At 31.1% G+C, this 19260-nt stretch overlaps 1 protein-coding gene and 1 long non-coding RNA gene across 3 annotated transcripts; both read right to left on the bottom strand.

Annotated features, from left to right (window-relative positions):
* Positions 8671–15917, bottom strand: LOC109330124 (protein PLASTID TRANSCRIPTIONALLY ACTIVE 12). Of its 2 annotated transcripts, XM_019564163.1 has the most exons (10): positions 15585–15917; positions 14131–14802; positions 13636–13748; positions 12909–13168; positions 11293–11414; positions 10661–10729; positions 9815–9868; positions 9554–9700; positions 9009–9120; positions 8671–8833 (listed from the first exon to the last, which is right to left on the bottom strand). In XM_019564163.1, exons 1-9 carry the CDS (start codon positions 15624–15626, stop codon positions 9022–9024), a joined length of 1578 nt encoding a protein of 525 aa, XP_019419708.1. In that variant the 5' UTR covers positions 15627–15917; the 3' UTR covers positions 8671–8833; positions 9009–9021. The 2 variants fall into 2 exon arrangements, with proteins under 2 accessions (XP_019419708.1, XP_019419707.1); XM_019564162.1 differs by having other exon boundaries at positions 8682–9120.
* LOC109328865 lies at positions 17217–18771 on the bottom strand. The gene is made up of 2 exons (XR_002105482.1): positions 18451–18771; positions 17217–17421 (listed from the first exon to the last, which is right to left on the bottom strand). It is a non-coding gene; the product is annotated as an uncharacterized LOC109328865 (long non-coding RNA).

The raw sequence follows: 19260 nt of genomic DNA, 5'->3' as shown, positions 1-19260 counted from the left end.
AAAGACAAAATGACTAGCACATTAGTTTTTCCTTTAAATTTCATCTTAATGAAGGACAAACATGATGATCATTTCATCTTTAGAGGATTTAGTTGATGAGTGATTCTTTGAGAGACTTAAGTGATGTCCAATTTCTTTGATAAGCTAATTTGATCGCTATCTAATATGAAAAATGTGCATTTTAAAGCTGCTTAAATTATCCTCTCTTTTTATCAAATGTACTTATAATTAAGACTACTCTTCTGTTTTAGTTAATTTCTTAATGCATCTTATTATACACATAAAATACAACTCCTTCAACCTATCTGATTCTTAATGCATTTTAAGTGTGTTTTGAAAGGTGTTCTACTATTCATAATGAAATTTTAATAGCATTACTTAAGCACATACATTTTATTATGCAACTCTTAGAACTTATTAGTATTCAACCCTATGATTTTCTAGAAGCTAAGAGTATACAACCAATATTTTTAATGATATTACCAAAGGTATCTCCTCACCCTTTTGAGTAGAGAATTAATCCATTTCGAAGTATATGACTGCTTCTCCCAACAAGTATCAGGAATCGAATTTTTGACTTTTTGGTATAGCAACCTATCTAACTCCATTATATATTTGCTACTTTTCTCTCCCAAGCAACACTTTTAAGTTCCATGGTGGTTTTGCATGTTTTCTATGTTATTTAGGGATACCCTCAACACATTTTAAGCAATCTATTTGTACCCTTTGATCCATCAAACCTACAATAGCCTTTCAATATTTGCTATCAAAAAATCAAAATATACATACACATATCTCATATGAACTTAGCTCTTTGACTCTTATAGGCATGACTCATGTTTTTCAACAAATAGATACTATTGATTAACTAGGAGTCAATAAATGAACCCAAAAATACGGATATACAATGTAGTGTGCAACCAAATTAAGGAAAAATAATGCCTAGCAAATAGACATATTTCAATGTAAAGAAGCTGTAGATATGGAAAACGTCACAACCATAATAATAGCCTATTGCCAATGATTTGAGTGGAGAGTTTAGTATTGAACGAAAATGATAACATTTGGCATAAAAACTAACTAATGGTTGTGATCTCAAATTATTTTTTAATAAAATAATTTTAAAAATTTAGAAAATTTATTTTCTATTATATTTCCAGTATTATACTCTCCACTACCGAAAAAAAATATGATCCAATAATTTGTATTGAGATGTTGATTTTTGTGCAGATGGCGAAAAGGACATGCTATAATTGAAGGGTCCTTTGTACATGCAATAATTTCGAGGATCTTGCGGAATTAATCTGTGACTCTAGTATGTCCACTGAGATAGTTTCTTTTCCACTCGTGAGTTTTTGTCAGGTAGCAAAGATGCATGTTTAATGGGTGAAATTAGAGTGTATATTTATATATTATTAATTTAAAAATTTATATATAATTATTATATTATGTATCATTTATTTAGATTATTTTTATTAAAAATTAATGATAATTAAATATAATTAATAAATAATGTAATAACAATTGTCATGCATAAACTTTTTCCTCCTCAAACTATGAATAATGGCGTAAGTCTTTTAAAAGCTGAGTGAAAGAATTTTTTGTTCTTCAGGCAGATGGTTTGTTTAATTGTCAGAAACTAGAACATGTAAAATGTGGGTTTAATTTTTATTTATTAATTACTAATACATCATTTCCATTATAGTATATATATATTATATATAGACACTATCCTTGGATTATATAATATTATATTATTAGAGAGCTTTCATTGTTACAACTACTATTTTTAAATATATATATATATATATATATATATATTAATAATTTTATAAACCTTTACTATGTGATAAATTAAATTTCAGAAACAATTCATTATCCATGTTAAAATATTAAAGCTTATTTGTCAACTAGCTAGTCCTTTGAATGTGATGGATTACAGCAATATATCATCAAGTCATTAGGAATTTAAAGAGTAAAATTTTGATTTCCTCCTTGCAAAAATTAAAAGATGATTTTGGTCTTACAAGATGAGGGAAATAGGTTGCCGATGCACACTATAAACTATTTTTTTTAGAAGGTAAACATATATTCTATTATTGATGTGTTAAATATTATTAACTTTTAAATAAGAAAACATTGGCAATGATAATATTTAAAGATAATCAAAATTAAAGTAGTTATTCAATAATTGTATAATTATCATCTATTAAGTTTCACAAAATAATTCAATTAGCATGAAATGCTGTAAACGAATTCTACATATACCCAACCCCACAAAAAAAATCACATTAGCACTAGGTGAAACGAATATTTTCTGAACCGGATTGTGTAGGTCCACTAGTTCATTTGCTTGCCGAACTTTAAATTTACATTCGTTTGTAGTCTTAATTGAACGAAGAGTTGGACCACTTTGAACCATATAAATTATGGTTCGACTATATTAAACCTGATTAAACCGAAATAATTTGGCAAGTGAATCGGATAATACACTTAAGATTGAAAAAAATGGATCACTACTCTCATGTTTTATTTTACTCTAATTCAAAAAGGTAGAGAAAAATTACTTAAATATAATTATACATCATTATTAATTATATTAAATTTTACATTTATGAATAATTATATATTTATAGATAATTATTAATTATATATAAAATCGTTTGGTCTCGTCAGACAGTTTAACCGTTTAAACCTAATATGATATATCTTTCGGTTTGATATCTCGTCATTGTTTCGAAATATTGAGTGAAACTATTGATACTCTTAGTCTTAAATAATCATTTATATTTGGTATTGATGAATTTTAAATTTTTTAGAATAGAAAATTAAACATTTAAAGTAGAGGTGTCAAAACAAGCTATCTGGACGGGTTCGAGCTAGTCCACATCGGGTTCGAACTAAATCGGGCCAAGCTAAAAAACCCGAATACAATTTATGCATATTAAATTGTAGTCCAAACCCGCCCTAAGCGGGTTACCGGTTGTGGCAGGCCGGCTCGCATAATATTAAAAAAACTATTTAAGTTTTAACTTATTTAATATATATAATTTGATATTAATATATAACATTTTTAACACACTTCCTATGCTCAATACAATAAACTTATAAATCTAATATCTTGTTTTTGAGTTAAGAAGTAAAGTTCATATATATAATTTTTAACATAACTCATTTATTAAGTATCTCATTTTTATTGGACTCTCACACTATAATACAATATAATTTGGATTTCACTATAATATATAAAATTTTAGATATTATAAAAAATATAACATATTGTGTATGTTCTTTATCAACACTTTTAATATAAATTATTAATTAAATTTGGTTGTGCGAAGTTCTTCATGGAAAAAAAGATGTTGTCTTTTAGTTTTGTTGCAAAAATTATTTTATTTATTATGTTTTTGCTGTAGAAGTTAAATCTAATTAGGTACACAATTAAGAAAGGAAAAGTGAAATCTATATGGTTTAATATCTTTTAATTTGATTTGTTACGTTATTTTTTATTGGGCTTAAAAGGATATTATGCAAAATAATATAATGTTTAACTTTATAACATTATTGTAATTTATAAATATTTATGGTATAGACATTACTCTATTTTTTATTCAAATTTCATATAATGTTTAACTTTATAACATTATTGTAATTTATAAATATTTATGGTATAGACATTACTCTATTTTTTATTCAAATTTCATATAATGTTTAACTTTATAACATTATTGTAAAATAATTGTTAACTAAAGCTTATTATCAAGCCAAAGATTCTAAAAAAGTTTAAAAAAATAAGGAAAAGTGTGTAGCCCGAGCCCGCCCGAGTAAGCCTGGTCTGAGCCCAATTTTCATATGGCTCGACCTGGCCGGGCCAAAAAGCCTGGATGCAATAAAAAGTGTCTAAAATGATATCCAAGGTCTATAAATTTTCAGACTTAGTGGACCAACCCTATCGGGCTAGCCCATTGACACATCTAATTTGAAGTGTCAACAACACCATTTACATTATAAAATACCTTTATATTAGTAGACAAACTTGAGAACTTAATTTCTCCAAAAAGAGTTGAGACAAACCCAACAAACTATAGCCGTACTATGGTGGAGCCCGTCTCTTAATCATTATGGTCACTAGCATGATTATGACTAATAATTAATAACAAAGAAAGGTTGAGATTGTCACTAATCATTATTATTTCTAGTAATCAAAATGGTTTATCAAGTGTTCTTTTTTTCAAGTATAAACCCCCGAAAGAAGAGCATAAACATTGCTAGAGAAAGACGAACAAAGAATGAAACATGTTGACCAAATGTTTCTGATTACCCTTTCTTTGTAAGAAAGCAAGCCAGCACCCCCTTTGGGTTTTTTCTTGGCCATGTTTTAGGTGACATAGTCATAGGTTCTCCAACATAGTAAACCCATTAATAGTTTTGTTTTAATTATAGTTATAATACATGTTGGTTGATTAGCAGCCACATTTCGTAATCAATTCTATATAATACGGGTTAGTGAAATTGGACCTACTACAACCCCTACACTAAACATTGACAAATCAATCTCCAATACCCTTTAATGTAATTGGACTAATATTTTCATTCTGTTCACCTCTAATATATTTCTGCCCATGTCGTCTCTCTTGTAAAACTTATCTACATGATTTTGCGGCAAATGAGCCTCTCTATTAGACATTGATGCTAACAATGCTCCAAAGTCCAAAATCAGATGCAAGAAAGGGAAGGCCGACTGGCACGGCCAAAATCAACTTGGCCCGGTCACACACGGTCAGCCTAACACGAGAACACACGGTCAGCACACCACAAGATACAAGCAACTTGGCACAATTATACACAATCAGACCAACACGAGACACAAATAACTTGGCACAGTCATACACGGTCAATCAGACACGAGACACAAACAACTTATATAGATTTAGGAAGGAATTGCAGGCCAATTGCTCCAGGTCTTAATACCCCATTACCTGGATCCAAAATCATGGACCCATGCAGTAGCTAGTCGAAAAGTATTTGGTTCCAATTACCTGCAGAACCAAAATCATGAAACTGAAACCGACTGCTATGAGTATTATTCGTGGGTATCCGAAATTAGGGTACCCATTGCTATCTCTTACTTAAATCTTATATTTAATCTCCCCTTGTGTAGTTAAAGTAAAATAATATGTGTAATGTGTTGTCTAAAAGGGAAAATTATGCACCTACGGTCAAAAAAATTACCTTTGAATATTTATTTGAGGATATTGATATTCTAGATGGAGCAGAATTTTAAAATATTAGAGTATCATTAAGACACATTTGAAAACTTTTTTTATTTTAAAATTGTATCAGGTGCATTTGAAGTCCAAGTATGAGAATCCATGCATAATTAATGGGACCACATTCCAAGCAGAGCAAGTGGGTTTGGTCATACATTGCTTGGTTTAGAAAATGTTACATAAATGATGTTATATAGCATATTTGTTGTCCCACAAAATGTACAACTTTATGTGTCACTCCTTGTAAATGGTTGAAAAAATATATTTAAATTAAAATTTTAATAATTAATTATTTTTCTGACCAATCACAAACAGTGACATATAAAGTGGTACACTATTTTGGGACAACATATGTTCACCATGATGTTACAGTATTAGTCCTAAAGAATTTTAGTTAGAAAAGTGTGTTATACTGTTACTAACTATTGATAAATTTTTTAATAGAAAACTAATTGTATGGTTTTAATACTTGTACAAATAATTATATTTTAATGTATAGAGCACTTTTAAGATCTAGCAGATGAATCAAATGGATAGTGTAGGTCAGAGAGAATAAATTATGGTGATATAGGGTAGAGAAAAACACACCTGGGCTTTTAATTAGATTTGGTCCTAACTATACTTTATTTCACTCAAACATATCATGGATATGACTAAGATCCAAAAAGAGAAACAAAATGTGCTTATTCTTGAGATATAATAAATAAAGATATTATAGAATCCAATAAGAAATAGAAAAGAATATATATATGTACCGAAAGTATAATAATTTTTTACATTGTTATTATATCATATATCATTCGTTTTTAATTATTATTGACTTTTAAATAAAAGTAATATAAATGTATGATAAATTATATACTGAATGTGTATAAATTTTATAATGATAATGTAAAGATATTACCTCTAAGAAAGATTAGCTAGCTGTAAAAATACTCCCTCTACATAGCTTGAAGGAATCACTTCTTCAAAGGGTATAGCAATAATTAACAAATGATCTTTTTGGCCTATCATTTGGTCAATTGGTGACAAAAGAAGGTTCAATATTGATCAAAACTATTTCATATAACGACAATAACAACACATGGTTTAGTCAAACATGAATATACAAGTACTACAACAACAATATTAACATTACCAATTACTAATAAATAAATATACAAGTACACTTTTTTACAAAAGTACGTCCCATTATAATCCGATCGTATTTTTTTGTTTCTTACGGTATCTTTACACTATAGGTAATTATGTTTTAGCTGGAAGCATACATAAGTATGTAGGGTTAACTCTCTCAACAAATATTTTTTTCTTCTATAAGACTTGAGCCCAAAACATTCCTCATAGAAAATGAAGCATGTACAACTTGAACTGGCACACGATGTCATATAATTAAATAATATAGGCTACGCATTTATTACTTTTTAATTAAATAAACATGTGTCCTTCAATAGTCTATATAAAGTTATCTATAGATATTGCCTACTGAAACTATAGTCAAAAGGTTAATGGCACAAGTTCCATTAGGACATGCAATCACTATTTTTATACAGATTTAATATATGTACATTTATATTGTAAGAGTTTTTTACACTGTTGATAAATCATTTACCATTGGTTTGTTAACCATCATTGATTCTCAAATAAAAGTAAAACAAATCAATGATAAATGATATGCTAACAGTGTAAAAAAATTTACATTATTAATGCACAAATTTTAAACTCTTTTTATATTTGTCTTCTTTGAGAAATGTAACTACATATTTTTTTAAGTAGTCCTACATTGTTTAAATAGATAGTCGCAAACCAATAATTTAGATAACTGTCGTTTTTATAACAAAAAAGTTAGACTTTCTTTATATAAATTAAATTCACTTTTTATTAATAATCGATTGTTCGGGTGTATTTGAGGTCCACAACAACAAAATATAGTTGTCATATCTCTAAATATTAATTTCGGTGAATTAAAAAAGGGTTACTGTTTATATTTTATAACGAACGGTCTGTTTTTTTACTCAAAGCTGTTTGGTTGTACTTTTCTTTTATTTAAGAGAAGAAATGAATTCCTTTTAAAAAGTGAAAATTATATTATAGAAAAAGTTGAAAAATTAAAAACCTACCTAAACACGGCATAACTTTTCAAAAAAAATTTAATTTCTTTGACAAACTAAACATCTAACCCAAAAAAACCACACAATATCTTACCCAATAACAAAAGAAAAGGGTTAAGGTGATGTGCATAATTAGCCTGAAAAGTTTTACAACCATATCCACTAATAATTGAGAAAAAAACTTTTATTGTAATAACTAAGAAAGTAATACAAATACTTCATTGTCAAAATCTAAGTTAATATTTATGTAAAACTTATATACATTGATAGTCCATAACAATTAAACTACTAACAAAAAAACAATATAATCTTTACAGATGACAAATTCTAGAGAACTGCTTTCCCTGCTAGGTGAATTCTCATGTGATGTGACTTCAATTTGAGAATGCACCCAATACCTAACAATTGGAGTGAGGAATCAAGATTCAATTCTTCAATTTAAGGAAATTTGGTACTTCTCTTTCTTTTATTTTAGGGGGTGACTCATATTTGTTCTTCTATGTAGGAAAAAAAGTATAGCTACATTTTGGTTGTTGCATAATTTAGGCTATTGACCCAAATGAAAGGTAGCCCATGTGCTGAGTTATTTTTCTTGTCATCATTTGGTCCACAAAGGTGGCCGTGGCCAACTCAAAAGTGACCCACCCAGAAAAGGAAATATAATGTTTAGTTAGTAGATAATTGAAAAGAGTGTAATATCTATGTACTATCATTGTAAAAATCTATACATAATTAATTCATCATCTATCATTATTACCCTTTTAAAGAACCAATTATAATAAAACATGAATGTTGGATGGTATTGTGACAATATATAAAACTTATTGTCAGTCCATACATTTTTTCTCTAAACTTCAATGTATCAAGCTCCTTTTTCTAAGTGTTCTAAACCTTGTCATAATTAAAAACAAATTCTAAACCTGATTGCTTACACTGTTACCATGTATCCAATCTTATCCACACAAATATGATTCGATCAATATTAAGTGGAACAAAAACTAATTTTACAAGCAATATTAAGCAGACCAAATATGTCTCTGAATACCTTAAGGTCTCAAAAGAAGAGTTTAGATATAGCTCAATTTTTACACATGTCTTGAGCCATAATCTAATCATTACTTAACTATTTGAGAAATAAAATATGCATTACAATAGATCAGATTCTAGTTTGTACCAAAATTAGAATTTAATAAACAGGCAGCCCGATACACGAGAATCCACCATATAGGGTCTAAAGAAGGTAGATATACGTAGTCTTACCATCATAAGCGCAAATTTGTACCTACTACTTCCAAATCACGAGACAAACAAACAACCTTACAGTTACGTCAAGGTTCACCCTCTTAAAATTACATTCTAATAATGATACTAAAAAGGTCACTCTCCTAGTTAATTCATTTGCTTATAGAATGTGCTGTTCCGTTTGAAGACATCAAAATAGCATGTGTAAACTTGGGTTGTAAACAGTACTTAAAAGAGCTTTCAATAGATAGTTCAAATGGGAAGTTAACTCTAGCTCAAATTTTCTAGAAATTGACAATCAATACTGAAAACACAAACCTCTTATCATTTGTCTACAGCATGATGTACACTTCTACCACTGCAATAACTACTTGGCATGGAAAACTTCATAAGGAGGAATGTCATTCTTCTTCAAAGTCCATTAGAAAATCAGTCAAGTTCTCAGCGTCATCGACAGCCTCGTCCAGAGACAGAGCAGCATCCTTCTTCTTTGGTTTCTTCTGCATGTACAAAGAGAGGAAGGGGTGTTTAGTCGATTGAACATTGTTAACTGTGAAGTAGGAAACATTTGAAACATAACAAACTATTCAAAATCTTGAGGTCTGGTTTTATATTCCCGATTCGAGATATCAAAAAGAGGGTGAGGCCTGCCACAATGGTAAGGTTGTCACTGCTTTGTAACCTGGAGATCAATGGATCAAATTCTCGAAACAACATCTCTGCTTTTGTAATTAAGGTTATGTACATCAACTCTTCACATTGGGCCGCCTTTTTGAATAGGAGATATTAGAATGTCTTTTGTCTACCTATAGCTACTTTTTTTAAGAAGATAACGGTGGTCAAGCCGGCTAGATTGGAGGTATACTAAACAGATAAAACAGGTGATATCAGTTGGGACAAAACTACCAGAAAGTATCTAATTTATAAGAATACCTTTGACTTGCGAAGCTGGGGATTAGTTTTCAAGACGCTCCAATTACGAGTAATCTTCTCTTCCTCTTTGTCTCCCTCTTCCTCTTCCTCTCCCTCCCCCTCTCCTTCTCCTTCTTCATCAACATCAACATCACTGTCCTCTTCATCCTATATATAAAGTGAGGAAATGTTATTTACAACTAGCCATTCATGCCAAGGGTGCTTTGTTCACCATTTACAATAGTAAATGAAATCATATAAAAATGGGGAACTGAAACTTACATCATTTTCACCAATGTCAACGGCTTTGGCCATAGCTTCATCGATATCTGGAACCTGTCATATTGCAAATAAAAGGTATGAACCTATATCCTATAATAATAGATGATGGGTAGTATTTGAAGGCAGGAGGATGATGCAAAAACAGAAAGGAAGATTTATAAGAGCTTAATCATGTGAAGTCTTATAGAGACTTGGTAAAGTATGAAGTTCGGGTAAAAAACAAACAGTGAAAGTATCATACTAGTAATTCCACAAGTATCCTGTTCTAAATGAATTCATAAATCCGCACTACAAGTTTTGATATGGTCAAATAAGCTCATAAATCATAATTCGGCCACGAATAAGATACTAAGGAACAAATAAACAGTTGATATGATAAAGAGAAAAATTACTCTGCTTATATCTTTGCCTCATCTATGGAGGAAAGGAAACCAGAAGTTCCACCTATGGCAACTGATGGTTAACATAAATTAATTCATTAAATACGGTATTCTTTTTTATAGAAAGAAATGTGTTTCTGGAATACCCGGACTTAAAAAATTGCCAAACTACTAAGACAAATGAGACTTTCTGGAAAAACATCAAAGCCTTCCAATTGACACCCTTATATGACAACAGAACTCGTCCAACAGAACGTGTGGTAAATTAATACTTGAAACCTGAACAATGCAATTTATGTATTTTACTTTCAAACGGCCAACTTAAGGCCAAAACATATAAAACTAAACAGTAAGGCTCTTCAAGATAGCAATTGTCTATACGGAATCGATCTGTTTCAAAAGCAATCCACTCAACCTGTGTTTTACACTATTAGTATTATAAAGTTCATAGTTATTAGTTCCTTACCTCAACTTGTTGATTTTTCTCTTTTGCCAGAATCTTGCCAATTTCCTCCCTTGAAATGATTTTTCCATGCTGATCATATGAAGGAAGAAAAAAATCGGTAAGTGTAACATAAATAAATAATCACAGTAGTCACTAAGAACTTGAACTTACCATTATGTCTGAAAGTTGAAATTATCAACAATCAGGAGAAAGTGAAGAGAGAAAAAGATAAAACGAATATCTTATATTTGAGGAAAAGAGTTAGCCACTGTAACTACATCAAAGATAAATGCAAAATAACAAAATTATAAAAGCATGTCATGTGCTGAGGGGGTTATCCTTAAACAAGCCACAAGTAACAGCTATTGTTAAACGATTAGAAATACATAGAATAAACAGCTTTTGTATCTTATAGACCAACAAGAAGAATTGTCTTCCACCCTTTGTGTGGATAAAAGCCTTTCACCTTAAGTTAGCATGAAAAAAAGTCATATAAGATATCTTAGGAGTTAGATTGTGGATAAAAATAATGGTCGATGACCATATGAAGTGTATAATATGGAAACTGAACAGCTCCAAGATATAAAGCAATATTCAAAATTTTCAGGAATCAAAATTGGACAGAAAATGAAGATGGGCTGAGAGCAAATTACCTCCATAAGATAGGCCAGCATATTTGGCGTTGGTTCATGAAAATCCGGCCCCCTATAGTCAATCACTTCATCTGGATCTTGAATATAGTTCACAGTTGGATAAACTGGGTCTCCACCCCATACTGCAAGAAAGAAGATAATATTTTCAACTACCATTTCGGATTAAATATACGTAGACTACAGATCGAGCAAAGTATTTCAGAAGCAGTGGTATTTAATGAAGTATCAGGAAATAATAGATATCAGAAGTTTCCAGGACAGTAAAATGTAAGAAGTGGAAGATTTCTGCTAGTTAATTATTACAAATTTGATTTACAAAGAAGTACGTAAACACAAGAACAGATGTTGATATAAACAATTATTCATATGAGGATATCATAAAAACTAAATCCAATAATCATTACCATTTCTAACATATATTTTCAATTATTTTTCCTTTCCTTCTCTAAATACAGTTATAACAGAGTCTTAATGGGAGCACGATAAGTCAACGATACTTACACATACAGAGCAAAATTATTTCAACAAAAACCAAACCTTAGTCCTAATAGGTGGGGTCCGCTCATGAATCGAATGACATCATAATGTTTTATCATAAATCATGTTCATTGACAAAACATTGTTCTCTAGATCTTTCATAATTGATTCTTCAATGTTTTTCTTGGTTTCCCTCTGTCTCAAGAAATTAGATTAACCTAAATTTGATCTACTCTTCTAAACGAGACACTTCTACTAGTCTCCTCTACAGTTGCACAAACCACTCAAGGAGAGATCATTCCATCTTTTCTACTTTAGGAGTTATCCAAACTTTATCTCTAATGCAATCATTCTTAATTCTATCTTATTTGGTGTTGCACTCATCCAACACAACATTCTCATCTTTTTTCATTTACTATATTCTCTTATTAACATTCTATTGTCCAACATTTGATCTCATACCCCCATATAAAATTGCAGGTCTTAAAGTTAAATGGTAAATTGTTTCCCAAGAAAAATAATTAAATATTTGCACAAAGTAGTGTTGATTCCCAGCTAAGCCATGTGTTTGAGATTCATAACCAATGGACTTAGATGTGTCTAGGGATGTCCTAGGGATACAAAACTTATTTGTGTGCCCTCCTTTAACAGCTTAAACTTTTAAATCAAGTGGTTGTTTGACAAACAATTCTAAATAAAGTTGAATAATCTTTAAAAGATAAAACACAACAACAACCAAGCCTTTTTCTCATTAGGTGGGGTCGACTACATGGATCGAACAATGTCATAATGCTCTATCATAAATCATGTTCATTAACAAAGCATTGGTCTCTAAGTCTTTTTTACCATTTTGCCTATGATTTTTCTTAGTCTCCCTCCTCCTCTGAGAATTGGACTAGCCTCCATTTATCTACTCTCCTTACATTACATGGGCTTCTACCGGTCTCCTCCACACATGTCCAAACCACCTAAGATGCGATTCTACAATCCTTTATACAATAAGGTTACTCCAACTTTATCAATGATGCATTCATTTCTAATCATATCTTGTCTAATAAGAGTAATAATCAGATGATAAAAAGGACTAACAAACAAAGATAAGACAACACAAACAAAGATTAAAATTTTAAAGTCAATACTTTGCTTTATCAGATCCTCCCTCATTCGCATTGCTAAAGGGTCCCTTTGGATACGAACATCAGTCCCCATCATTATGCGAAACTCTCGGTCCGTTTGGTGGCTAAACATTTCAATCAGTTGATCGTTCTCAGTTTCACCGGTCTCTTCAAAATGCTTCTCAATAGCTTCGAGAGATGTGTCCCTCTTCCATGCTTTAACCCATTCTGAATAGTATGCAATTGAACCAACATTTTCATGTCTATCTTCTTCAGCTTGAAGCCTGCAAAAATAAGGAGATATTTTCACAGCCTCAATTACAGATGGCAAAATACTATGGGGAAGCTTTTATAATCAACAGTTTCCAAAGTTTGAAAAGCAAACATTATAAATATATGGTAATGTAAGGATCTCCCATAAAACTATTTATGTAGGAAAATGTAGATTCATACCATAATAGAAAAGTCAGTTTATCATAAAATACATCAATGGTAAAGCCTAAATAAATTTGGAGCAACACAAGTTTGGTCTGTGGAGTGAAAATTTTAATAGGTTATTCCCCTTGATTCAAGATGTGAATTATGTTGAGTAGTCTCCTTAGAATATAACAGAAATCGTGATGCATCAGCTTAGTCCTTTCAGTATTTTCTCATTTTTCAAGCAACTATTGTTTAACCTTGATGCACTACAAAACAGACCACTTTTCTTGGTTTATCAGAACTAAGTTGTTAGCATAATAATCAGCAATACCTTTCTTCCTTAAAAAGATGGCGTCTTGCTCGGTAAAGAGAAGTTTCTGTTAACGTTGGTTCTTCACCATAAAGCTTTATTTGCCCGGTTTCTGCCATGGCTTTCAAGAAAACCTGAAAAATGACACAGAAGTGAAGATTCCAGTCAAGACAAGATATAAAAGCTCGTTATCAAAATCAGAATTTATGATTTCAATGTATCTGACTGACTTTTAAGGTCTGATGAACATAATTGTGGAGGATATCTAACAAGTAACATTGTCTATCATGGGGATTGGGATCATCTGATTCTAAGCATCTTGCTACATGAAAATGATTCTAAGCCCAACACTTGAAGCCTATGAAAACAGGAATTGACTACATGACCCATTAATTCATAAATCTATACGGGTGAACTGATTCATATTTCATAGATATAAAGACAAAACAAATGACTGCAAACAAACCAGTTACAATTCGAAAATCTTTTTTCATAGCCACTTTCATGGAAACTAACCGTTTCAACATCTGGTTTCCTCCTTTGCCACCTGGACCATTGTTCGTCTTCTGGCTTTCTCCAATTCCACCATTGTTCTTCACGTGGGAGTATGCCCTCTATTGGCTTTTTAACTTTTGGATCAATAAATGGATGAGGAAGTCCATATTTCTTGTTGAACTCGTATTCAGATTCTTCTACTTTCTCAGGTTCAGACTGATAAACAACAAAGTCAGACGAGCCATCTTGTGAATCTTCTGTTGATTCAACAGAAGCCTCAGACAGCTCAGGATCAGTTGATTCTCCATCGGCCTCAGAGGAAGAAGCAACGGAAGCTTTGTAATGCCTCCTCCTACTTCCAGGCTTGCTACCATAAGATGGAGACCCTGATGATTCACCAGTGGGTTCAGGTGCGTTTGCAGCCCTTACTTGGCTTGCAGTTCCTTCGGGCCAATATTCTTGGTCTGGAATACTTGCTCGAGCACCGGAGGCCGGCTCAAGCTGGCCAGAGGTGGAGTCCATGTAACTGTAGTAGGGCGGACGTTCATAAGTTATGTGCTCAATATGCTCTTCTTCATCTTTCTTTTCACACTTAATGCAAGTATGTGAAGGAAACCTCTTTCTTGTATTGTTGAAACTAACTCGAACTTGCAAAATCCCAGCCGGAAAAGAACCCACCAGGTATGATGATGTCTATAGGGTTTCATACAGTTGTATACTATGAATTAGCTCAACGTTTCATTACATAAAAGAAAAGCATAATGAAGTGAGGTAAATTACATTAAACAAAAATAGGAGAAAAACATATTAAAACGTTTTCTTTATGGATAGGACACATTTGGATAAACAGCTTAATTAAGCACCTACTTAATAACCCTTTTTCTGAAAAAAGCTAAAAACAGCTTATAGAAAGTTGATAAGCTATTTTCATAAGCTTTTCTAATAAGCTCATTGAAATAAAATATTGTCATAAGCCCAAATAAACTCCCTATAACATCTTCCAAACACCCTAAAAAAGAGCTTGTAGGAATGACATGAGCTATTCTCATAATCTCAAATAGGCACTATGCAATCATTTCTAAATACCTCATAAATACTATGTGGATATTCTCACTATTTCACTTTGACAATCATTGTTTTAGCCATGACTAAAGTAACTGAATTTTCACAATATGTCTTAACCACTAGAGAATTAATCAATCTACTTAACACATAACATACTTCAAGAATTTTAGTGAAAATTATTTTTTTCTAAATTATAAATAAAAGGGCCCCATCCACTATGGTGTGGGTAGGGTAGCGAAGAGCTTGTTTTCCGGATTTAAACATTATGTCAGGTCACAAGGCGAACAACCTAAAATCGGATGAAGTGTTAACTGCATAAAAGAAAAGTAAAGCAACCCAGAAGCTAAAAAATTGAACTTTGAGCACCCTTCTAAGAAAAAAGAAAAATTAAGAAGAAAAAAAAAGGAAACCTGGAAGCCATTGAAGGACAATGTAGCTGGAATAGAAGCCATAAGGTTATTAAGGTGTCGCCAAAAACGGTGCCGTATTGGACAAAAACGGAATAGGAAAATGGGTTTTTGAAGAAGTGGGGATGGCCCAACTACTACACCGGTTAGGAAGTGCAAAAAATATTCAAAAGTGAACGAAAACGGTGTCGTTTATGGTGGAGAATATGGTGCAAGAAGAGAGATAAAGAGTTTGAATTGGGTAATCGGTTTAGGATTAGAACATGGAACTTTGGAAGGATGAAGATGAATTGAAAAGAACAAGTTCTGGTGAGTGGAGGCACTTACAATAGCCACCCCCTTATCACTTTTCTCTCCTTCTGTTCATTGTTTATGTGTTTATATAATTATTTTTAATTTGGTTCATGTTATTTTTTATTTTCAATTACTTTTATCTATAACTCAAGTTAAAATAATGAGGAGTGAGAAAAAGAAGATGTAATCTTCACCATTTTCATCAGATTTTTTTAAATAATTAAATTCTCTTTATAAATAATAAATTACTTTTATTTGTTTTGAACTATCATTTTTATTTAACTTTGACTTAAAAAGTTTGCTAGCTTTCTTATTAAACTTCGACTAGTAAATTTATTTCATCACTTATTTCTTTTCTTTATTTTGATGTCTTTCTATTCTTTCCCACATTTAAATTGTAAGACACATAAATATCGAACTAAAATACTGACCCTATACTTTAGTTTTGTGGTTTTTTTTACTTTAGATGTACCGAAAAAAAAATTAGTCAACAAACAAAAAAATGTATCAACTCGATCCTTTATATTATTTTTTTTTGTCAATTTCACCATTTCGTCATAATAACATTAGATTTTTATAGGAATATACTAAACTATCATCACAAAACCCTTCCTATTCGTCATCTTCATTGAAATGTAGAGCAATGTAACGATGTTAAGATTATAAAAGATGGAGATGAAAAAATATGGAAATAAGAGAAGAAATGAGAGGGAGAGAAAATAAAAGTTACCAAGAATAATCAATTTCTAATGTAAAACCCAGTATCTGATAACTAGAAAAGAACCCAACAAGAATGTTATATAAAATCAAAAGATATTATGACAAAATAGTAAAATCGTAAACCATTAAAAAATTATTAAATTGTCATTTTTATATTAGAGGGCGAAAGCCATTTTTGCAATACTCCATTGAGTCTTGTACCAGCAGAACAAGATTCGATTATCTATTCACAACTTGATCAATAGATATATACAGCAAACAATATAATCCACAACTCTTGGTAGTTTCATCTTTCTACATTTAATCTTCTGAGGTTTTCCCTAACTACTCAGCAGTGTAATTAACATGTTTCTTTCTTATTACTAAATCTATATCATAAATCACTTAGCATTTCATCTACTTTGAAATTTTGCATATGTTAATGTATGTCTTCAGCCACACCAACCCTTTTCCCAACACTAATTGGTGCTAATTTTAGATGTAAGAACTCCTAAACTTACTTACAATGGAGTTTCAACATCCAATCACTAAGTTGCCAAAATCAATTGCATGTGATCAAATAATTTGAAAGCAAATGACAATATCATATGCATCATCCACCATATTGAACAAGTCTGGGTCCATAAGAAATAGTATATGAAACTAGGAACAAGTCAAATATGTGTATAGATAGTAATGAAGTATTTGATGATTCAACAGTAGATTAAGACCAACATCATCCAGGGATGTACATTATTACAATCAAGGGGTCTTTTGCAAATCAAAATACATTGATGCTTTTATCAATTTGAAACATGGATTGGAGTATCTTACAAACCAAAGGCACCTGAAAAGAAGGGGAAAAATGAAGATTAGTGTCATGAATTACAAATGGAAGGATGTAACCAAATGTAGTGTTCCAGCAACCACAATACAACTATATGCAGTGTAATCAGAATTTAAATTTTTAAAATTAATAAATTAAATATCAGGTGTGTTACTTCAGAGTGAAACTTGCATAATTGGACACAAACGAATCAATGTACCAAAATTTTAAGATAGCTGTAGTAAGGGTTTTGTTGTCCCTTTAACATTAAATTATTACATCCATACTGGATAGAGGGTGAGCCCTAGCGAGTAGTAACCTATAAGCCATGAGTTCAAATCTAGGAAACAACTTGCAAGAATAAAACCACATACATCTACTCTTCCTAAACCCCATTAGGTCAGAGGCCCCTTGCATTGCCGCCCTTTTCTTTTACTATTATTAATATTAGATTTTCATTGTGTGTACCCAATGGCCTAAGCAAGTTTCATTCGGTATTCCATACATGACCGTCAGATTCACTGGTCTAAAATCCGTTTCAAATCATATATATCAACCTAATCCAAATCATAATACAACAGACAGCAAGAACAATCCTACAAAATTTCCAAGTCATCTTAGAATAACAACCAAACCTTCCCCAACTCTTTTAACATGCCTAAAAATGCTTCAAAATCCCACAACAGGGGAACTTCCATAGATTAAGAATGCTTGATTCAGATTCAGATTCACAAATAACCTTAATGTCCAAAATCAAGCTTGAAAATTTAAGTGTTTTTTCACCCGAAAACAAACAAATCTCGACAACTTTAATCAAGGACCTTATCATAATGATGTAAAAAAAACACCACTTTATTTATCAAAAAATAAAAAACAGCATGCAACAATTACATGATAGATTGGAAACATTTCCAGTGGCCATTCATTATATATTTATCATATCTATACTTCAATTGTTCATCTAATATGATAAATCACATAATCACAAATCATTAAAACTCATAAAACCCTAAAATAAAATAAAATACCGTAATTAGAAAGAACACAAACCAATATTTAATTGTAGTAGAGTTCTAGACCCATGCCATCATGAATCTCATAATCCTTGAGAGTAATATGATCCTTATAGATATTGTACCATTTCTGAATACGAATCTTATCAGCCCTAGTTCCGGTCTGAGCCGCCACCAATTTCTTCAAATCACCGATTGTGTCGTCATCGTTGCATTTCACACGAACCTTCTTCCCCAATCGATCGTTCAACACCACCTCTATCATCTTCGCACCACCAACAAACCCTAATTTACGTCAAAACTAAGCACGATTTTTTCTCTGAAGGAACTTTTGAATTATATGTTCAAACTAGCATGTGTCAAAATTTACTTATATATTATTATTTATTATATAAGAGAAAAATGGATAGGGCAATAAGTTATAGGAATTATTATTATTTTTCTAATTTTCTCTTAAATTTTATAAGTTTATTGAATCGATCTTTGTGTAAATATTTTTTAAATAAATAATAGGTCCACATATAAATCATTGTCATCGTACTCATCTATATTTATACTATATAAAACCAAAACTTGAAATAACTATGGTGTAATTTTCATTTCCTACATTGCCCTTAACATTATTTAATTTTTACAAAAAAATTATATAATCATAAGCAACTAACACCAATATATTAATTAACTACATATCTCACCTTAAATTAAACATTATCATAAACACAAAAAATATAATATAAAGTACACCGAACACAACAAATATATTTTAATTCAAAAAATAAAATATATAAAAATTGAATATGTAGTATCACACAATATTCGTTGGTAGACACGAAGTGTCTGTACACTA

Source organism: Lupinus angustifolius, chromosome LG16 (genome assembly GCF_001865875.1).
Source record: "Lupinus angustifolius cultivar Tanjil chromosome LG16, LupAngTanjil_v1.0, whole genome shotgun sequence".
Lineage (NCBI taxonomy): Eukaryota > Viridiplantae > Streptophyta > Magnoliopsida > Fabales > Fabaceae > Lupinus > Lupinus angustifolius.
The sequence above is the reverse complement of the archived record's forward strand: the minus strand, read 5'-3'. Positions and strand labels throughout refer to the sequence as shown.